The sequence below is a fragment of the Strigops habroptila genome, chromosome 5 (assembly GCF_004027225.2).
Source record: "Strigops habroptila isolate Jane chromosome 5, bStrHab1.2.pri, whole genome shotgun sequence".
In the NCBI taxonomy this organism is placed as follows: Eukaryota; Metazoa; Chordata; class Aves; order Psittaciformes; family Psittacidae; genus Strigops; species Strigops habroptila.
This window is the reverse complement of record NC_044281.2, coordinates 24,586,510-24,609,421: the sequence shown is the minus strand read 5'-3', so window position 1 is coordinate 24,609,421 and position 22,912 is coordinate 24,586,510. Positions and strand designations below refer to the sequence as shown.

The 22,912-nt window shown below is 44.1% G+C and overlaps 1 protein-coding gene across 14 annotated transcripts in view; it reads left to right on the top strand.

Moving 5' to 3' along the window:
- CAMK2G (calcium/calmodulin dependent protein kinase II gamma) overlaps positions 1-22,912 on the top strand; it is a 123,772-nt gene that overhangs the window by 65,909 nt on the left and 34,951 nt on the right. For all 14 annotated transcript variants that reach the window (XM_030488960.2, XM_030488955.2, XM_030488949.2 and 11 more), the window contains 9 exons: positions 2,973-3,027; positions 3,604-3,669; positions 6,481-6,553; positions 9,666-9,768; positions 10,641-10,724; positions 11,577-11,671; positions 14,229-14,351; positions 16,661-16,744; positions 17,377-17,419. In XM_030488960.2, coding sequence (XP_030344820.1) covers positions 2,973-3,027; positions 3,604-3,669; positions 6,481-6,553; positions 9,666-9,768; positions 10,641-10,724; positions 11,577-11,671; positions 14,229-14,351; positions 16,661-16,744; positions 17,377-17,419 — 726 coding nt within the window. The remainder of the gene's footprint in view (positions 1-2,972; positions 3,028-3,603; positions 3,670-6,480; positions 6,554-9,665; positions 9,769-10,640; positions 10,725-11,576; positions 11,672-14,228; positions 14,352-16,660; positions 16,745-17,376; positions 17,420-22,912) is intronic.

Here is a 22,912-nt window from a genome sequence, read left to right as displayed (position 1 = left end):
ACTCCCTGAGCTTTGTTACCTCAGCAGATTAAATCTTGTGCAGATTTTGTTCCAGCATTGCTCTGGGCTATCGCGAGGAGGCAGGTCCCTTAAGTTAATGACCTGCGTCCTGCCTCCAAGGCCTGCTTTTGCTGTGCAGCCCTAGGGCGATGTACAGCGTCAGTATTTATGGACTGTCTCTGTCCTCCTGTCATTGTTCCTCACCTAAGGATGCAAAGAGTGTTTTACTGTCCTTGAAGGCTCTTTCTGCTGCCTCTGCCAGTCTCTGCCAGCTGAATTGCTACTTCCTTCCCTTTTCATAATGTATCTGACAAAATTGCTCTCTTCAGGACAAAGAAATAGCACCAATCAGCTTATTTGTTTTATTTTCTGACATAATTTGCTGCCTGCATCTTTACATCAAAGTTTATTGTTCACTATTTCTCACTTCTACCTGCAAAGTGTTTGCTGTTCCGTTTTCATGGCCTCTGCTCTCAGCTGGCTGGTGGCTGTGCTCCTCTTCTGTCAGGGCTTCATTCATGCTGCTCTCCTCTCTGCTTGGTTTCTTGCAGTGATCCGATGACCTTTCAGGTACCAGAGAAAGGAGAATGCTCTCTTGTGCACACCGAGTGTCACCAGACATGACCTTGTTAACATGTTCAGCTTTCCTTGAAGTTTCTCCATCTGTTCCCTCTTCATAAGGTCTCTTCACAGACTTTTGCCTGTGACCTGGGCCTCAGCTTTTGTTCATGTGCCTGTCTCCTGCATTCACCTCAAATGGTCTTGGGCACTGGAGTAAAATTGCCCTTCACTGGCAATCCAAGTGTCTGTTTCAGGCATTTCCCATCTTGTTTCCAGTCTTGAATGGAAATTGTTCTCCTAGGAAATACCCTTCTTCTCACTTGCATTTCTGTAATGCTGCATTTGCTGGTTTCTGCCAGCTGCTCAGAAGGCAAGTTTTCTTGTAAACATAAAATTATATAGTAATGAAGTTATTACAAAGCCAACTAAAACTGCTTACTTGGAAAAAAAATTTTTTGCAGTGAATGATTTGAGGAACACAGTTCATAAAGGTGATGTGTCTCTGTTTTCATGCTGTAGGAACAGCATGTTGCACCTGAAACACCTGCTGTATAGGTACTCTAACTGTACTTGCTTGTCTGTGGCATTGTGCTGGGTGGAGTGCTCCTCCCAAACCCCTGTGGTTAGATGCAGTAGAAATGCTAAGGAAAGGAAATTGGTCAAGGGACCAGCTCAGAGAGCTTGTAGATAAAGGCAGGGAAAATACAGGAAAGTATAGGCAGAAAGCATAAGGAAAGAATGCAATCCTTTTAGGAAAGGTAGTGGCAGTGGACTCTGCACATCTGTGCTACTCTCAATTTTGAGTTTGTGTGTGTTTGCATGCGTGTGGAAGGGTATCTTAGCAAAGGAGAGTTGGAGGGGAGAGGGAGGGAGGGGAGGGAGGGGAGTTGCAGGGAGGGTTGGAGGGGAGAGCATTGAGAACATTTGCAAAAGCTGTTCCATATGAGGTAGGAGCATGTGCCAAGTGCTTGTTTGAAACATTCCCAAGACGGTGATGGTAGCTGATGTCATGCGCCAATAAGAGGTGCAAACTGACCTCTTAATACTGGCAGAGAGAAAATCGTTATGTTGAGAAAAGTCAAGACAGGTCACCTGTATTTTATGTGGAAGAGAATGGAAAACAGGGAAGAGAGGCAAAGGTACCATTATAGTGACCAAGCAGGATAACAAGATTTTTCTTGTAGAGATGAGAACAGTAATGTTACTTTGGTCAATACTCAATTAAAAGGTGTTACAGTGACTGAGACACAGTCTAATCTCAGCTAAGTGCTTCAGTTGGGTGAATCAACAGGGGGAGACTGTAGATGGTCATGTGAAGACAAGAAGAAGTCCTGGTCAGGGTGTGAAGGTTGAGGAATTGAATCAATTAGGATTGCTAGCTTGTGACTCTGGCAGGGAAAATAGTGATGTTTTCCAGCAGGGGAGGAAGCAAAGAGTAGGGGGTAGGTAGCAATATGAAATTAAGGGCTTTGTTTCTTCGGGATTAGAATTAGTGCCTAGATGTCCAATAAACATCAAAGAAGTTGAGATTTTGTTTTAGACAGGAGGAAATGGGACTCTTCTGGCTGCATAGATACAATGGTTATTGCCAGTGTGTAATGTGGGGAAAGCAGGACAGAGCCCTGGAGACCCCCAGAGTGCCAGGGGACAGTGGGCCATGGAGGCAACCCCAGTCCTGCAGGTTAAAGGGGATAAGGAAAGGGAAAAGATGAAGGTTAATTTAGGCAACAGGAGCAGAACTCGGGGGGAGGATAGGTAAGGAAGCTGAAGGGCAATGAAACTGTGAGAAGGGGAATGGATCAGATATGTCTGTAACAGATCAGAAAAAAAAATGAGACAAGGAACTGGCTCTGAATTTTGTTTAAGTATTTGGAGTAAAAGTCAGAATGAAGTGAGGAAAAGGAAGTAAAAGAAGGGAACTTCATGGAGTTGAAGTAACTTCAACTGACAGATGAAAAGCAGAAGGGACATCAATGGCACTGATATACAGATGAGGTTGGAAGTCAATTTTGGGGTTGAGGGCTTGTTTGGAAATTCTGAAAATGGTTTGTTTTGGGAAATAAGAATGGGTGGGGAGAAATGGCAAAACATGAGCACGGAGGAAAGAGTAGGCAGATGTGAAAAGGAGGGTGCTGAAGTGTTAGAGAAGGAGAATGAACAGGAGGTCAAAGATATTTAGAGTTTGTTTTGACGCTGGGAAGGGGTGGGTGTATGTGAAGGACACCCATCTGTTCCTTTGAGATAACAAAAGGAAATAGGCCACTAAGTGAGCACACAAAGTGAAGGGCATGGGGAATTAATAGACTGATTGGGTTGAGGGAGAACTTGGCTGTGTGCATGGGTTTGATTTGTTAAGTGTCATATTTGCTACATGCTCTGTAAATCTCCATTTCTTGATTATGTTTTTGCAGTGCGGCTCCATGACAGTATTTCAGAAGAAGGTTTCCATTACCTCGTCTTTGATCTGTAAGTGTCTGTCTTTGGCTTTGATGCTTCACCAGTGATAGAGGCACGTGGATGCTTGACTAAGAGTGGAATAAAAAGAACCTGCATTAGTACAATTCTCCCTTTCTCTTTAGAGACCTGTAGATACCTCTGGCCTATTTGACAAAATCCATTGACTGTGTGGTAGGGGATGGACCAGGAAGGCTTGTGGCAGCAGGCGTAGGTGTGGGATGGCAAAGGATGGCTATCCTGTATAGGGAGGCTGTTTGACTGCTGTCTCTGAGGCAGTCTGGAGGGGGTTGATGAGAAGTGTTCTGCCCAAGCTTAGCATATACTGAGCTCTGTAGAGGCACATGGACAATTTGTGCCCAGTGTGTTAACAGTACACTGCTGGTGAAATGGCAGTCCAAGGGGTCAGTCATAGGGACATATCAGTGCTGGTGCTGTGGTAGTGGAGCTCTGCCCTGGCTCCCCTGTGCTGCAGGTCCCCACGCAGGCTGCTGGAAAGAGCCCAGGCAGATGGCTGCATATGCCCTGTGCAGCCTTGAGCTAGAAGTGCACAGGCTCTCTAACCTCCCTTGTTGTTTTGCACTCCAGAGTTACAGGTGGGGAGCTCTTTGAGGATATTGTTGCCAGAGAATACTACAGTGAAGCAGATGCCAGGTAAGACTGTTTCCAGACCCTTCTGTGTATGTGCCACATGTGTTGGCAAGTGAAATGAGTTCCGTGACTCCTGTTTTGTGCATGGCTTTGTTCTGAAACTCTCGTTCCCCATCTGAAAAATATAATTCCTCTTTCTGCTATTAGCATAAACTATGTTCACCGGTCAGCCTGACTCACCGCAGCTCTAGCCCTTGTTGCTTGCGCAGCGCTGCCGTCTTTGCCACTTGCAGACGCTGTGCTCTTTGCTGGGAGACCCGTTGCTAGCAGCTTTGTCTGCCTGATCTTTCCGGTGGGTGGTGACAGTACGTCCCTGGTGAGCAAGCGCTGGGGAGAGCTGGCCTGTGGCTGTGAGAGCACTGCCTGCTTGACCTCTGGCAGGGGTTCCGGTGATGTGCCATTGCTGTCGGGCAGACCATTCAGTTTGCTTGTGTCTAGGTGATGGTTTACGGGGCAGGGGGAAGAGTGGGCTTTGAAGGCTATGTTTCTGTGAAAGTCCTCTCTGTGAGCTGGTAGGCACAATGAGAAAAGGTACGATATGTGAGAGTAGCCTTTGTATTTTAACGTAAAAAGATTTAGAGGTCTTTTTCAGAGTGTGTCCCCTCTCTCCCATGTGTGAGCTTCCTGAAGTGGCCTGTGCTTGTCCCTTTGCTGTTTATGCCGGGTCAGTGTTTTGTGCAGCAGTAGCTGAAGGTGTTCTCTGACCTGTCCATCTGCTGGACGTGCAGTGTTTGGAATCAAAGCTGGGATTAAGCAGCTCCTGTTCTGCTTTAGCAGGGTCTGGAAGTGGCACAATGGTGACATTTCACCTCAGCTTATTCTGCACACGTGTTCTTATCTGATCCTAACCCTTGCTGGAACAGGAATTAGGGAAACTGTGAGAGGGGTAAGAAGAAAGCAGTGAGTGCTGCTCCAGGGTAAGCTTGGTAGGCTGTACTGTGAAGAAGATCATACTGGGTGCAAGGAAGGATAGAGCATGACCTGGTGTGTTAGTGGAATCTGCGAGCGCTTGTTTGCTTTCTCTCTTACACGCTTACAGCCTCTATCTTCTGGGCATTGCATGATGCTTTCAAGTGAGGCATTGCACCATGCACTCCATCGTGAGCCGTCTGCTGATGGGGAAGGCCAGTGGGCTCGTCATTTCTGATGGAGCTCCTGGCAGAGAGGTCCGAGAGCCCTGTAGATGTTTTCGGTGGGCTGTACAGACGTTATAGGCACAGCACCTCAGACAGATACACAGTCATTCAAGCTGTTCTGCCTTGAAGTTGGGAAGTTTTGAGGTGATCAATCATCATCCTTCATCCTGTCCCTCTTGCCAGCGCCTGTTCCCTGAAATGGTCAAGAGCTGGCAGCGACCAGCACTGCTCAGGAAAATTATGGCAGGGTTAGGGGAAGAGGAGAACAGTCTGTTTCTCTGCATGACTTCCTCAGGGTGCTCAGCCACTCTGACTGTCAGCTGGCCAGGTCTCGCAGTGCCCACAAGATGACAAAGTGAAACTCCTCCCTTTCTCTCCCCATGCTGAGCTGAATTCCAGAGCAGGCTGGGAGAGTGAGGGAGTGAGGTCTGTGCCAATCCGCTGTGCTTGGCTCGCCTGGGACACCTCACACTTTTGCCATTTTTGGCCAGAAAATCTCCCTCGCTCAGACTCGGCTGTGTTCTAATTATACATTTTTGTTTTGGGAGCGGGGAGATATTCATGGACTCCAACCCTGAGGATTATGCTGCCAGCTCTGGAGGGGCGGGGGTAGCAAATACACAGTGCCGCACCTCGTCTTTCCCTCCTCCCATCACCCTCTTCACATCTTTTCCAGTGGCCAATTTCTCTTCCCTCAAATATTTCACTCATTTCAAATCTTTTCCCCTGAGATGTGTAGAATTCAGTGAGGGGACTGACTGATGCTGCAGTGAGGACACACACCCACCCGAGTTGCCCACATCTGGGTGCTTAGTGCCCAGCCATAGTTGTCTGAATGCCTACCGCATTCCACATTCACCCTTGGGAGCTGAGTAAATGTTTAGTGGAAGAGATGTTTTCAACCAGAAATCTCACTCATGGGTGTGTTGCACTGTCCTTAAGCGACAGGTGTGAATAACATCTTGCTTTTGCCCCTGTGGTTACAGCAGTGAGAGTGGCAGAGATGGGGTTTTCTGTGAGCTTAGGGGAGTGCAGCGTACTGCACTTAACAGGGAATGAGTCTGCTTTTCAGATCACTAACCCCTTAAGTGGGATCTGTACTTAAAAGGCACCCAGCAAGCGGGTGTGTGTGCACATTGTGTATGTAAAGTGCTTGAGATGCTGCTCTGAAAGCTTTGCAAACTGGCAGGCACCCAGGAGTCATCATCCTGAATTTGCTGGGGGAGGCTGCTGCTCTCTGAAAGTTTATTCTTTTCTCGGGACTAGCCCAGCTGAATGTTTCCTGAAGTGATTTGGTCTTGCTTACCCAATTTTGGCTGCTGTTTGTAGACACTCGAGTGCCTCAGTTCTCCTGTGTGGGGTGCTCACTGTTGGCTGAAGAGACAAGTGAGATGGTTAGTGTAATGGGGAGGAAAGGAAGGAGATGAAGGGAGGCAGGAGGAAGGCTTTGTGGCCCTGCTACAGATAGGATGTTTAGCATCCTGTTGCTGAAAGGGCTGGGGGCATCCAGCTGTGATGGTACTGAGCTGTGTCATCCAGTGGGCATGATGAAGGGACTCAGCCTGGGGTCTTGAACTGTCCCTGGTACAAATATAAAAGTTAGGGAAATAGTTCTGGGATGAGATGAGATGCCAAGTGTGTATGCATAACTCTGTGTGTCTTTCCCTTTATCTTGCAGCCACTGTATTCATCAGATACTGGAGAGTGTGAATCACATTCACCAGCATGATATCGTGCACAGGGACTTGAAGGTAATATTTCCTCCGTGCCATGAAGGCTGAGGAGAGCAGCCAGGGGATCATTGGAAGAGGCAAGACAGGGATACCGTGTTGCCAGCTGGCAGGATTTTTTCACTTGAACAGGGCTCAGGGGTTCCTGAAACACAAATGTATTCCTTCAGAGTTTTCTAGAGGGTGTGCTGAACTCCCAAGGAAGTTCTCAGTCTTCATGAGCCTTGCCAACTGTCTGCCTCTCTGAGGCAGCTCCAGGATGGAGTAGTTGTGAACCTTGGAGTGCAGTAGACTTTCAGAGAAACTTGGGTAGGATTCATTGTTATGAAGGACACTTTCTAGTTTGCCATTGAAGAGATCTCTAGAGACCTGGGGCAATCTCTGTTCAATCTGCCAGGTTGAGTTTGTCTGCACAGAGCATGTATATTTTTGTTCTGTGCTGTTGCCAAACACATGCCATTGGGCTGTAGCAGAGCTGCTCAGCAAGAATTTTTCACATCATTTCTTCCTTCTCTCATCACTAGAAGCTCTTTTAATCCAAACTCAGAATTGATGGCCAGTTAAACACTGGGTGAATCGACCATTTGCCATGTTATAACATTTATAGACCCAGAGCCCCTGCAGTGTAAGTTGCTTTAACCCCCTTCCCACGCAGTGCCAGCTGTACTGGGAGCTGGGCAGGCTCCAGAATGAAGAGTTTTGTGCGGGAAGGTCTGCCTACCCTGCAGCCCTCTCTGTCTAAAGTGGGAATGGTGATGGCCACCAGCGGTCCAGTTAAGTTAATGCAGGATGACGCGTGCTACTAGTGCTGGGTTTGGTTTGTTATACATTGCATAAGGGGAAAAGTATAAAAATATTTTGCAGAGAGCAAGGTAGAAGTGTGTTGCAAGCTTGGTGGCAGTGTTCCCCCAGTGTTTAGATCTAGTGGACAGCTGTTAACCCTGAGTGTTTCTGGCAAACTCCCATGCAACATTTTTGGCCTTCTGATTCAGAGCACTGTGAAAAGATGCAAGCAATCTATTGACGAGTGGCTGCTCTGGATTAGACCTGACACCTTCTTTTGATAAAGCAGCCTTCAAGAGGTACTACTGCTCAAAATTAGGGCCTCTATCAGTATCAGTAGTGTTTTCCAGTACAGGATGGTTTAAGTTTTCCTTCGCATCCTGTGTTCAGATATAATCTGTTTTGCTTCCCAGGTTTTGTTTGTGTGAAAGTTGTGAACTTGTTTAGAACTTATCACCTGCTGGACACTCCCCACCGTAGTTAATGTGTTTCTTCTGTTGCTTGCTCTGATTCACTGAAGCTATCCAGGCCTGAAGAGTAGCCATTCCGTTTAGCAATAAAAGATCCCGTGCTCTTTATTTAATATTTAGCTTCTTGCCAAAAGCTTGGCCTTCAGGATCAGGGTGTAATAACTGCAGAGCTTGCTTCAAGTGAAGCCTTTTGCACGTCCCTCTCATAAGCCTGTCGTTTGGCTGACATGCTCTTAAAGACCTTCAAATGTTGAGCTGCCCATAGGGACTGCAAGAAATTAGGGAATTCATTCACATCCTTACCAAAAAGCATGTGAAACCTGAGACAACCCATATATATGTTGGCAAACATTCACATGGATAAGCACCATTAGGGTTAAGGTGCTCGTAGCTGTATTTTAGAAGCACATAGTACTTAGCCAGCAGAAGCCTGGCCTAAATTTCACTGTTTCTTAGTCAAGCCAAGCCCAGGTGTGATCTGAAGTTGGGAGAGATTTTCAGATTTCACTGGTCTTCCACTTGAGGGATTTGTTTACACTGGTGAATTTTCATCAATGTAGCTTGATTAACACAGTCTTTCCCGCTTCCCATATAGTGAAAAGCCAGTGGCATCCAAATGTATTGAGTCTCAGTTCCCCTTTCTCCCATGCAGCTCATGGCAAGGACTGTGATGGGCAAGGCTGTTCTCCCTTTGTTCAAAGCAGAAGCAAGGCATGTGCCCAGTACTTTAAGGCAGGTGAATGAGTAAAGCGTCATGTTCCTGCCAGGCAGAACAGGGATAGAGGGTTATTGAGGGATGAAACTGGTGAGCAGGCTGCAAAAAAAACCTTCATCAGATTTGTGAAACTGAGACAAGTTCCTGTTTCTGGATTTCCAGTTTTTCACCTTGCTTGGTTAAAAAACTCAAGTTGATATGAATACACAAATTATCATAAGGGGTTAGGATGAGAATTCACTTTTATCCTGCCTGTCTACAAGCTGGATTTCCTGCAGAGGTGTAATAGCCACCACCTTAAAGGCCTTGGGGTTTCAAAAGGTCCCATGTAACTAGCTGCTTTCGTGCTTCAGAGGAAGCTGCTGACTCTCAGTCCAATTCTTGGAGTTGAGTTAAGCCGCCTGCTGAAGTCCTCTGCTGGAACACAACAGAATTATGATTAGAGTGAGATTCGTGCAAGGTGGAAAGGAGGACTTTTGTTAGGCAAAAGTCTCCCTTTCCTGGCACATGGGGGAAGTGGCACACTTGCTTGTTGTATATGCAGTGGCAGCAGTAGCAAGACAGCATGTTTTATGCTGCTGTAAATACGTAGCATGAAGAAACAGCTTACAAGATTACTCACTGCTGTGCTGCTTATGCCAATTTGAGGCTGAGGCTTTTTCTGTAAGGGATGAAAGCTACTCACTATCTAGATGATGCCTTCCCACATTACAGTGGTGTATTTGGCAGCCATTATTAGCATCATATTTACTTTTCCAGTGCCTTGGGGACTGTGTAATGTTCATGGGGAGAAACATCACTGCAGATTGTATCTACTGCATCTCTCCCCCCACCGCTCAATTACTCTCTGCGGGGATGACAGAAACAAATTTTGGGTTCCGTGCTGCAGGAACCGTACTGCCAGTGCCCTCTGGTGTCAGCATGTAATGCATGGGCTGCGTGAGGAGAGGCTCTGGCTCCCACAGGGGATTTGAGTTAGACTTCAGGATTTTCTGCCGCTCTAGGTTAAGGCCGTTTATTTCTGTTGCTCTGTCTTCACCTGAACAACTTTAGTACCTGCCTGCTAAATTCCGTCAGCAGATTGAATTCAATGATGTGAGGTAGGAGGGTTTAACAAGGGTGTCAGTCTTTCATTCTTACCCCCTTTTTTCTTTCTTCTCCCCAGCCTGAGAATTTACTACTGGCAAGTAAATGTAAGGGTGCTGCTGTCAAACTGGCTGACTTCGGACTGGCTATAGAAGTCCAGGGAGAGCAGCAGGCCTGGTTTGGTAAGACTGTTTGACCTTTCCCACTTTTGCTCCCCCCTTTCCTGGTGTCTGGTAGAGTTGCACCCTCCCTGAATACTTTCTCTCAGCTCTTACAGCATGCTTGTGTGTGTTTGGCATTGCTGCTTCCTTTCCAAGCATCTCAGCTTCTGGGCCCTTGGGCACGAGCCTAGGTGCAATAGAGGAAATAATATGATAAATAAAGACAGAAAAAATGTCTGTGTATTTCTCTATTCTTGGTTTACAGTAGATGCTGGTGTCAGAGATGAAAGCAGCTGCTAAGTTTAGAGCCTGATCTGAACTTTCCTACTGCTCAGGAGTGTAGACATCTGGAATTCTTTTGGTCATTTTACAGAAATGCATTTGACCTGGCCTTCCTCAGGCACATTTGGATCTGGCCTTATCTTTGTTTAGCTAAAACATAATGAGAAATGAGACCTTCTCAGGCTAAACATCAGCTCTAAGACTTTGCAATGCTGCAGAGATTCTGGAGAGATGGCTGCTGCTCTTGGTCTGCCCTCACCATTTGGGACACAATCGAATGTGTTCCATCTGGGTCTTGTGTTTTCAAACACCAAGCCATTATATATAACAGTGAAATAAGGCCTGGCATATGAGTTTGTGCCCAGCTGGTTGACATGGTATCTCTCTTTTCTGTTTTTCCTGCACTGCATAGATACTCAATCCCACCTGATTCCCCCTTTCCCCTTCCTGCCTTCTGTTGGTTTACCAAGAGGTAGCTCTAGCAAATATGAGATGAAGGGTGGGAAATGGATTTTGGAATTTGTTGGTTACCACTAGTGGATTTTATGATATGGCAAGATCTCTTCTGCTTGGGTACTGTTAAGTACTTCATGTCATCCATTTCCTGGCAGGGTTTGCTGGCACTCCAGGCTACCTCTCCCCCGAAGTCTTAAGAAAAGATCCTTATGGAAAACCAGTGGATATATGGGCATGTGGTAAGATTCTGTCAAAGCGTTTTACAATTAAACAACACCGTTTCATGTAGAAGAGCAATTCCTTATAACCTATTGCTGGGAGGGTATGCAGTGCTCCTTCTTGGGTGGAGACATGAAGGCACACTTGAGGATAAGCACCTTGTGTAGATGGAGTTAATACTGGAGCCTGAACTCATTTGATTTTGGATCCTAGTTCTTTCCTCAGGCCACCTATCAAATGTTTGAGACTCAAGAGATAGGACCTGTCTATGCTTTGCAGAGTCAGTTGTTTAGATAAGTGTAGCAATTTCCTATTACTCTAACTATGTAGCAGATGAAATTCTGAAGAGAGACGACTTTTTTTAAAAGGAAAAAATGAAGTGTAAATGTATCTGGGACTGATAAGTTTAAAGATACGTGATCAGTGTTGCCTGACATGGACTAAATGGCTCTCTGCAGGCCAAGAGTGTTAGCTTTGGCAGTGTCATTTTTGTCCCAAGATCATGCACAGTAAGCACCTAAAACCGTAGTCCTTCTTAAAAAGTCCCTTGTTGCCCAGCAGCCCCAGGGAAGGTGGCTTCATTTTACTCTGATTGCAGCTGGGAGTTGTGGCTCACCAGCCGTGATAGCCAGAGGAGGGTAGAAAAATATCATGCACCTTGTTCTAGCTCCTGGCACGTGAAGTGCCAGGGTGAGGTTCAGCAGAGGAGAGGTTTGCACTGTCTTTCTCTACCTCAGAAGACTAAATATGATGGCAAATGAAGAGATAGAGCAGTCGTTACCTTGGGGACTGTCAAGAGGGAAGGAAGAGGGGCTGAAGGAATAATTGGCATATTAGCCTAACCATAGTGTATCTGTGTCTCTCCCTCCCAGGAGTGATTCTGTACATATTACTAGTGGGGTACCCTCCCTTTTGGGATGAAGATCAGCACAAACTCTATCAGCAGATCAAAGCCGGAGCCTATGACGTAAGGGCACTTTCTTGCTGAGTACCTGCATGGGTGTAGAAGCCATCCAGAACATGGCACTATCTTACTTGGTGTTTAGCAGCAGGCCCCAAGCTACTGTGCAAAGTGATGTTTGGCGTGTTCATACACCTTGTCTTCACTGCCTGGGGTACAGTCCTGTTCGGGGCTTCTGAAAGGATATGTGGAAACATTGCAGTGGGCACCAAGATGTTGCTGGTCATTAGGGAGATGCAGAGCTGGAAATGCAGATGATGGGAAATGGTGTCCTCTAGTGCATTTACCACAAAGTGCTGCAGACGTAGCCAATGTTAATTCTTTCAGAGGAGCACAGGGAAGGTAGAATGAAGAAGTCTGTCTTTATCAAGGCCTAATTAAAAGTATGGGGAAGCATTCTGACTAAAAGGTTAAATTGTGGCCTCTGGTCTCCTCATTGCCATAGAGGAGTTTCTTCCAGCAGTGGAAAGTGTGGAGCCCAGTGAGAAAACTGAATGGCAGGGGCCTTTGGAGGGGTGGCTTTGTGGTGGGGATCAGCATGGTGGGTTGGAGGCTCTGGTAAAAAGCCAAGCAGTTCATGGAACAGTTTTCAGAGCAAGGCAAAACTGAGGTGTAAAAAGCACCTGAAGGAGAGGAATAGCAAGGAGGTTAGTACTTGGGAGCAAAGTGGTGTAAAATGTGGTTTGGGTACCATAGCTTGAATGTTTGACATAAATTCTTCTATGTAAAGAGAGGCTTGGGAGGGACAAAGGAACTCCTGGAAATTCTAGCTCGAAGCCTGCAGGCATGAATATCAAGAAGTTGGGGAGTTTGCTTTGTAGCTGTCTTGTGGTTTACATTAAAAAAGAAAAGGCAAGGGTTCTGCTGGATCCCCGTTGCCTCCCAGCTTCTGTGCCTGAGACCATGAGAGCGGCTATACTGGTGAGAACAAAGGTCTGCCTAACCCCGTGTCCTGGCTCAGTGGCTTCCTGAGTGAAAGGAAAGTGATAGCCTTAAATGGACTCGTATTCTCTTGTCTTCCTGCCCCTCTTGTTTCTGTGTTGCTTGTTATTTGAAGTGGTTTTGCACTAATTCTATCGATGGGGATTTTCAAAGCACTTCAGGGGTTAAATATCTAACTCTTTCTGTAAGTCACGAGGAGTGAAGTGCCTGATGCCTCCCATCTAAAATGTTGTTTTTGAATTCTTACCTATAATGAACAAGTTCCAGTATATTCCTCCTCTGTTTTGCCTGGTAGAAAACAGCTCAAGTTTTACTGGTGTACCTGCCCCTGGTGTCCTTACCCCAGCAGGCCAGTATGCACCGGGCTGGTCTGTTGTTCTCTCTTGATCATACGGGAAGTGGTAACTGTGAATTGGACTTTGTGCTGTTGGGTAGGCGTTTTGCAAGGCATTACCATGAATACGTCAGAGTTTGGGTGGGGGGAAGGTGTCCTGGCTTGAAAGCTCGGTATCATAATTTCTGAGTTGTCTCTTGCAATGTTTGCAGAACAAATTGGATAATGCCTTGCTGATGCCCAAGAATGCAGAAATAGGATTATATGTGGAACAAATGTGGCGGTGTATTTTTATGTCCCAACTGAGCAAAGCACAAAATGCATGAGAAAAGAGATGGGATAAACTTTTTCTAAGTGATGTAATACTCTAAGGAAGTGTTCTTGGGATGGATCAGTCTTTCCCCTCCCCTTAAAGACAGGGGGCTTTATCCCAACAGCCCATTTATCTTTGTGTTCTCAAGTTCACCTGTGTTTGTACAGTAGATTTATAGGAGTGAGATGTGCTGCATTTAATCCCAGCTGTCATCTACACCATATGCAAGCATCTGAAGGATGGCGTAAATATTCATCTTTATCATTACTGGAATTATAGGAGAGAGCAGTTACCTCTCATGGGTAACTGAAATACTTGAGAATCTTCTCTTTGTTACCATGCCTCTGTATTCCCATCCACTGTTCCTCTCTTGCTCCCCAAGTAATGATTTCTGGTACAGTAGATGCTCGCTAACAGCTTGCTGGTGGGATGCTACACCTAAGTGACTGGTATTGTTCCAGGATACTGTGCTCTGTGGTGGTGAAAGTATACCTGATGGGATCTCTGTTAGCAGTTTTTGCTTTCATAAGGTTTTGCTGTAGTTAAGAGTTTATGATTTTGCATATGCTGTTACAGCTTTTTAGCATGCTGGAGAGAGAGCAAGGTGGGGTAAAAAAGATACTGCTTGTATTTTTCATGTCAGAACTCAGTTAAAAAGATCTGTGACTTCAGTTTTTTGACTATTGAGTGTGAAAGAAATTCAAAGGTCTGAGTGATTCCTAGAAAGCTTTTAAACTGATAATTTACCTGCCTGTGTCTGGTGAATGGTACAGCTATGTCCTGCTGTCTGGTGCCATTCATTCACTGGATTCTGTACAATTTTTGTTCAGCGTGGGTTTTCAGAGTTGTGTTTTGCAAATGTGTTAGCCCTGGTATCAAAAGGGCAAAAGCTGGAATTGAGCTGTGTAGGAAGGAAGATCTCTTCTGCTAGTAGAAGACACTTTCACTTCATCTGTTCCTTCTTCCTCTTTCAGTTCCCATCACCCGAGTGGGACACTGTGACTCCCGAAGCAAAGAATTTGATCAACCAGATGCTGACGATAAACCCTGCAAAGCGCATCACAGCTGACCAGGCTCTCAAACATCCATGGGTCTGCGTAAGTGCTTTCCTCTATTACAGGCTGAGTTGTGGTTTACCCTGAACTGACACATCAAGAAGACTTTGCTCCAGAGTAACCCAGAATATTTAAAATATTTCAAAATGTGATTTATTTTTTTTTTTTATAAGGCTGACCTTCAACACGCCAACTTTGTTATACTGTGGTACTTTTACTGCCACTGTAGGGGAAAAAAATCCCTTATTCTTTTAGAAGTCTTGTGAATGTCCGTAGTTCCTGGTTTTCCCCACGTGTCCTCTTCTAATCCATATTATCCTAAAATGTCAGAGGAAGTTTGGCATCAGACAGAATATTTGAGGATTATTTTGTTCTTCATCTCTGCTTCAGTTTACAGCATTGCATCTTTGCAGCGTTGGAACACTTCTGCTGTGCTGCAGCTTAACTGGCTGTAAACTTGAAATCCACTGAAGAGCTGTTGCTGTTCTGTGTATGTAGTTTCTGCCTTGCCAGACCCCAGACATAAGTACTTTTCATCTTATACAAAGTTGGCAAGGAAATCCCAGAATGCAAGTGGGAGTGGGTGCAGGGAGGGCAGCAATGGTGTACTTTTATCGCTGCAGGATGAAATAGTTCCACCTAAGTCTAACCAGATGTTCTTGGAATACCGTAGCAGACTTCTGCTTTCTAGGATGTGCCTAGTGTGTTCCTTTGCCCATTTGTTCTTGAGAAATGATGGTGGTTTTTAACTTCCACCACAAAACAACAGATCAGGAATTTAAACTTACGTGAAAATCTGTGTAACAGGAGTGTAGTGTCTGCTGTAAAGTGATGCGAGCTCCTTGGAAGTCAAAACTTCACACTAGCTGAGGCTTTGCATATCTGTGTTTTTTCTCTTTGCATGCTTGTAATCAATAGCAGTTCCTGTATATTTAACTTTTGTCCCAGTGCCTGTAACCAAAGCTTGTATGTATTACGATAGCTCACTCCCTGTGGCAACATAATATAGAACAGTTCAAGAGAGGCTTTCCTTGTCTGAGTTATGCGGAGTTCAGTTTCACTTCACAGCCATTTCAGCCTCTCACCCAAACTGACTCCTGTTAGTCTGTTGTTTCCATTTGCTCTGCAGTCTCTGTGTGTGCAACATGCGTTTTTCTTTCTGGAGACATATTGCTCCTCTGATGTAAATGTAGTAGGAAAACTTGACAGTTTATCTGAGACACCGAGTTCCCTAACATCACTGAACTATGTGTCCTGAGTCTTGTAAGCCCACATTGAAAAACTGGACATCACTGTCACTCCTAAGGAAGCCGGATGAACAGTGACCATCAAAGTTGTTAGAGGACAGTTTAGCTACATTCTACCTCCGCGCTGGCATGTGTACTGCAACAGGTGACCAGCTTTGATGGCAGGATCAAAGCAGAGACTTCCCATGAAACTAGCTGAATATGAACAGGGTTTACAGTTCTTTTGGGTATTGCAGAATTTTTTCCAAGCAGGAGAACGGTAATGGAGGGTTTGTACACACTCATCTGCCAAGTTAGTAATTCACCCACTGTCCTTGTAAAGGGAATTCAGGCTTGTGGCTCTATGCAAGAGCAACAGCTACTTTGGCATTAGTCTCTGGTTTCCTCATGTGCTCTAAATGCCAGGCAGCATCAGTCTCTGGTTTCCTCATGTGCTCTCAGTGACTGGCAACACTTCTGGGAAGTTCTCTTTTGCAGCTGATGTGATCCCAGTCTGCTGTGGTGACAGGTGTGCATCACTGGCTAGAGGTTGTATGCTCAGGTTTTTGCACTGGTGCAATAGAGCTATGTATTTCTTCTTATACACTGAAAATCTATTTCTGCAAATCTGATGCGAAGATGCCGAGGCCTCTGCCAGTCAAGCACTTAGATTCAGGGAGTTGCCGTGTTCAGGAAGGCTACCGCTCACTAGTATTCACTTACCACTTGGAATTTCCCCTTAGAGCCATAACTAATGCAACCCAGATCTTTTCTGTAGGGTCTCTAACTCAGTCCACCACGGATAAGCTTGTTCATTTGACTTTGCTGTCTAACTGTCTTGGCCCATTTGTGTCCATTGAGAGGCAGAGAGCATTAATTCTCACCTATACTTCAGCCATAGAGTTTCTTGGGCACAGTCCTCTAATAACCAGCTTGGACTTAACATGTCGTGCTGTATTGGGAAGTTCTTCAGTTATGAACCCGTGGCAGTGTTTTGCAGCCATGCAGTGGCGAGAGGCTTAGCCATGTCAGCTTGCATGTCATGGTTGTGTGCAAGTGGCGCAAACTCCCGTGGCTGATTTGGTTAGAGTATGTTCTTGAGCTTTTGCTGTTCCTGTTTTTCAGCAACGATCCACTGTCGCTTCGATGATGCACAGGCAGGAGACTGTGGAATGCTTGAGAAAGTTCAATGCTAGAAGGAAGCTAAAGGTAAGTATATGCTAGTTTGCCTTAAGTTTGTTTTTAATCCTCTGAATTTGAGGTTAATGTCTTCCTAGCAACAGTATTTTTCTAATGATTAGTTCACTAACATTAGTGAAGTACCTTATGTGGTCCTCCAGTACAGGGTACTAAAGCAGTTTATTGAGGAGCTGGGTAGTTTCTTTCTCCAAAGCTGTTAAGTTTCCAATGCCTCTTCTGCTACAGTCACCCCTTCTACTTTATGCAAGAGGGTTGAAGTACAGCAACTAGTTCTCAAATCCTGAGGCTTTTAGTTCTGATCACTCTCTGCCTTCAGTGTCAGTTGCCTGTACTAGGGCAAAGTCTGTGACTTTTGCTTGGAGTAGCTATCTGCTGTATGAAAGCTGGGAAGCAACTGTGTGTCTAAGCATAACTCTTAGTGCTATTTAGATTTCCAAAGCTATCCTTAGCTGCTGCTCTAGAAAGACAGGACTTTGACTGGTCCCATCAGGTCCACCAGCCATGTGTGGGAATCCTGGATACATTAGTGCTTTCCAGGGTAGCACTGGGATACCTGACACACTGCGTTCTCCACGGGCCAGCTCAGCCCCTCTCCGAAGTGAGTGATACCATCTGTTATCCCTGCTTTCTCTTTTCCACAGGGTGCAATCCTCACAACGATGCTTGTGTCTCGGAATTTTTCAGGTAAGTTCTTACTGTTTCTATCCCTTCCTTGGTTTTGTTTTGTGTGAGTGAGTCGGGAGATATTTTAGCCATTTTGGGGTTGACTATGAAGGGAGGAAACATGCTCACAATTCATCACAGTGTAATGGTGCTTGCTCTGCCTTGTCTGGTGACCAGAGTGAAATAAGAAGTAATTCGTTTGGGGAGGAGCACGTGGTGCTGTAGTCTGGTACAAAACAGAAGTAAAGACAGCTGCCACAATCCTCTCATGGTACTTTGTTATCAGATTATTTTGGGGTAATACTAGCTGGCATTTCTTAGCTTTCCCCTCTGAAGCCAGGAATCAAGAAATCTTACTAGGTAGCAGTGATTCCCTTAGACCTGAGGTAGGGGCACAGGGAAAGTAATAATATTGGTGAGAATAGGGACAGAAGCTATTTGGATATTGTATTACTTTGACTCATCAAAAATGGGTCTGAAGCACCTAGCTATTAGAATTTTCTTTCTTGGAGTCTCAGAAGTGGTTTTCATCCTCTTAAGCTTAATAACTGGTAGTCTGGCTCCCACCCAACTGCATTACGTAGTGCACTTACTGAAAATGCAGATCTCAACATGCAAATCGGTGCTTTTTGGAAGATGATTGTGTTGGCTCAGCACATCTAGGTGATACAGTTATCTGTGTACATATCCATTTGGGTGGAAAACCTCTATTTGCAAGTGCTTTTGGTTTATGGGATTGTTTGCTTTCTTTGCCCTCTTTGTAACTTTTTTTTTTCCCCTTTTAAATAGGGCAATAATTGAACGCATGAGTCAGATTTTTATTGCACCTGACTACAGCTACTTTCAAGTGAAAGACTGCTGTATGGATTATAAGTGATGATGAATGACATGGAAGTGTATAAATTTCATCTGGCCATTTACTAATGGTGGATATCAATACTCACATTCTGGGTGATGTTACAATAAACTTCTAATTGGAATGAAAACCTCTGTGAAATGATCATCCCAGCATTCAAAGTGTGCATTCATACATACATTCTTTTATGATATCAAGGCAGCATTCTTAAAGAGGCAGAGTAATTTTCTCCATTCACCTGTCCCAGGATTGTGCTATTACAGCACTTGAAAATTATATCTTGTTTTCTGGGAATGATTCTGAAGTAACTGAGGAGCTATGGCACAATGACAGGGGTTCCACTGGACTGTACAAAACTCGACATTGTCTTGGGCTGGTGTGAACCATTTTTGATCTGTCCACAGAGCAGGGTTTTATTTCACTTAATTGATGATTCTGAAATACTCAGGGTTTTTATTTTTTTTAAACAGCAGTTTTAGATTCATTTTTTTAGTCTGCAAATGTTGTCACTTCTAATGAAGCTGCAGAAGCGCTTGGGTAAGAAAATCTCCTGTGGCCCAGATTTTGAGTACATGAAGTGCCTGAGAGAAGGGTTCTCCTTAATGGTGTGTGACCTATACATCCACTTATTCCCTGAGCTAGTATCAAGGAGGAAAAGGCTTGCTCTGCTTATTCCTCTCTGTCTCAAGGGCTGAAGCTGCTGGATCTGCTTCAGTTAGCAGCTGAAGAAAAGGAAATCCTAAGTGGCCCATAGTGAGTGCAGGGTTCTTAGTGTCACCGATTTCTGCTTTGAATATAAGCTGTGAGGTAATGAGGTACCAGGTAATGAGATGCTCCAAAAAAAAAGCTGTCCAGAAAGAAATACTGTGAATTTAGCTGCAAAGTACTTACAGCCTCTGTGGATAGCAGCAATTTCTAATATTTTGATGTGTTTTGAAAGTGGGGAGATCAGCTACTCTTGGTTTTTTTTTTGCAGGACTGTGTGTAAGATGAGCTTGGCTTTTTATTGTTATTATTTTTTAATTTACTTAGATTTTCTTAATTGTTGCAGCTGAAATACATAAATCTGATGGAACTAAAGAATAAGTGCATGCATGAAAGTAAAAAGTTAGAAAGTCCACATGGGAACTTTGGGTACAGCTCAGACCTTCCCTATCATGACAGGTCATCTAACTACTCGAGAAACGTTCTGAAATAGTAGCTTGTTTCTTTCCCTAAAGACCTTAAGGGGTTTTTATTTTCTCTAATTGGTGACACGTTTGTGGGCCTCTAAAAGCCCCATTCCCAGCAGACAGGGAACTAGATGTATGAAGACAGAAGCTTATTCCTGTCTGGGGATGAGATACTCTAAAAGCTTCTACACAGTTGTTTTGAACTAAGAGGAAGCGAAGGCTTATGTGACCCTGGTATCAATTAATTAGGCACAATAGTACTATCTGCAGGAAATATGAGAAGAAGACTTTAATCCTGTTGTCATTACCGTCTCCTCTGACACACATTTTGTACTGTGGAGTTCCTTCATTTGACAGTGTGTTTTTAGCTTGTGACAAATGGTATGCCTAAGGAGTCCATAGCAGTGCTCCTTCTCTTATTTGTCCCATCAAAAATCTCACTTTTTATAAAGCAAAAAGAAATCTGTTCTTTTGCAGTAATCTGTTGCTTGCTTAGGTGCCTTTTGCCTCAGGTCAGCTCCTAGAGATAAAGGGATGTGATCTATCTCCCTTCCCCACTTGTGGTATATTCAACAATTTAATATTGGCTGTTTGTGGTTCTTTTTAAAAGATTTCATCTCAGGTCAGCCGTAGGCTATTTGTTAAAAGCAGATACAGTTGCACTCCTTTCAGTATAAGTCAGGAAATTGAGACATGGTTATAATAAGAGTTTTATAGCTTCTGTCCACATTCTGGTGCAAGAAAGAACATTGCAATCTAAACTTCACTGTGGGATCTTTAATAGTCACACCAGGGTATATAGCAGATGATTTGGGTGCTCACTTGTGGTTTGCGATGTTCAGATGATTGAAGCAAACAGTGATCTGAGCTGCGTTCGCTTACAGAATACAGAAGTACAGTCAGGTAAATCAACTGATTAGATCATATGCAAGAAACTCCTAAATCACTTTCTGAGAAGTAAATGTGAATTTATTACTAGGAGAAAGTTGGCAAGGTTTTCAGAGATTCCTAATAGCTGCAGTATTTAAGAGTGCCTGATCTCATTTATGTAGATGAAACTCTGTATGTAAGCATGCTATAAACTGAATGAAAGGATGGACAAAATTGGTTTTCATATTAGAAACAGCCATCTTCACAAAGTGCTGAGAAGTGACTTTTCTCCATAAGTTAATTTTTTATGTAAGACTTGCATGTGGACTACATGAAATTCTTAGCACCATTTTCCTAACCCCATTGCAACTGTTCATTTGGGGAGGAGTTGTTCAACAAGCTTTCACACTCTATGAAATTCACTTCTTTCAAGTGTTTCAGCACAAGTTCTGTGTTAGCCTGTACCCAAGCAGATCCTAAGGCAGACATTGCAAGTACTTAAGCCTTATGCCTGAATCTCTATCTTTAACTGATGCTGAGCTTTTTTTCTTGGGAATTGTCACTGGTTGCTCAAGTCAGTTTTGTGAGGGAGCCATTATGGCAGCTTGTGGCAATAGCTGGAATTCATTACGTTTGTCTCTAGATCCTCACTAACTCTTTGATACGAAGGTTTGGGTTTTTAACTAGATAGGTGAGGTTGAGAGAGGCTGGAGGCAGACCTAGGGAGAAAAGTGCTTTCAAAGTAACAATAATATGCCTGTATGTATTTGGTGTAACTTGTACAGAGATGGGTTTTGAGCTGACTAAAGAGCAAGAAAAAGGAAATAATACAAATACTGAAGTGCTACTGAAATATTTCACTGTCCTGTTATACCTGCCTTCTAGAAGTGCTTCTGAATCTGAATTTTTGCTATTTTGTGTGTGTGTGTATATATATATTTATGCTCAGATTGGAATTTGATTCCTTTCCTTTAACCAAAGCAAAGTTAAAATTGTGTGAGTAATATATTTGAAGTTTCTGCTGTGTTGTGTTAGTTACATAGCTATCCATTCAGGACCAGAAATTTGTATCATTTGGCTCATGCCAACACCAACATCCTGGTGTGAATTCAAAGGATGAAAATTTGGAGGAAAACATTCATCGAGATGTTTCCAGAGAGCTCTGAATAAATGAGATCACTGGGAACCACATTTCCCAAGCAGAAGATGAGGTCACATTTAATAAAAATGAAGTTTAAGTGATTTCTCTGTATCTACCAAGCTGCTTAAGAAATATTAAGGGGTTTCAGCAAATGGTGGTCAGTTACTACAGTGTGGACCTGCTGAAGTAACACACTTCAGTAAGTAAACTGCTATTTTGCAGCTTCCCAGAATCACATGGATTTTATTGCTGCATTTAAATGTTTATCACTATGACTTGAGAGTCTTATTTATCATCAAAAGTGTATTTAAATTTTCATAATAATTCCCTTTACTTATATCTTCCTCTCCCTAAAGTTCAGAAGAACTCTGTGAATGCCTTTTCTTGTGGTGTTTGCCCTTTACCCCTTCATTTCTTGATTTGTCAAGAAATTGAGGTTTTGTAATACTGCAAAAGAAGTGACCTCATTTTTATCAACTCTTGAATTTGGGATAGACAGTGGCATTCAGGCTTAGAAGTCTAGAATGGGTGTTCAGACTGTTTCAACCTTTTAAGGTTCTGCTCTTGTTTGTGTGTATACATGTCTCATGCATAGTTTCAAAGAGTGTGTCTTTCAGGATGTGAAATTTCTGCGCTGGTTGGAAGGTGTTTGAACACATTAATTGAAATGTCACAAACTATCAGGCAAGCTTGTGGTTGTTGGCTTTTTGTACATAGTCTTGCTGGAGAATGTTTTGGTTTTCTGAGGCTGGCAGCGGTGAAAAAAGCAGAAGGAAATCACCTGGCTCCCACACAATTTCTCCAATATTCACTAGTGGGAGAACTGGGAGCTGCGTGGCTCATGCCAAGAGGGCACCACTGGGTTGTGTATTTCAGGCTTTAGTTTTAATGAATGTTCCCTCTTTTAATCTTTCTCTGAAAACCATTGGGGCATGTCTGGGAGATGGTGTGCATCTTCAAAAGCTGCCTACCCTTGAGATTTTCCCAAAACATTGGACATATGTGCACAGTGCTGGGCAATGGCTGTGCCTGATGAGGTGAATTGGATAGGAAAGGAGGTGTCTGCTATATCCAGAGATCCTGTGGGTCCAAATCACATGAAGACTTGCATTGCCTAATGGGTTGGGGTTCTTACCTCCCTTTCCACCTGGTTCTACCCTTCTTTCTCTGCTTTTTTTGAAAAGAGTCTTTAGAAATGACTGACTGCTTTTCATAGAATCATAGAATGATTTGGGTTGGAAGGGATTGTGAAGATCCAGGGACACCTTCCACTAGACCAGGTTGCTCAAAGCCCCATCCAGCCTGGCCAAGGATGGGCCAGCTACAGCTTCTCTGGACAACCTATGCCAGTGCCTTAGCAGTTCTTACAACAGAACCACTCTAGTCTTGCTGAGGAATAGAAGCCCCCATGGAAGGCTTTTCATTGAGGGGGAAAATGTTAAATGTTGCTGCTTGTCTATTGCTCAGGTACATTT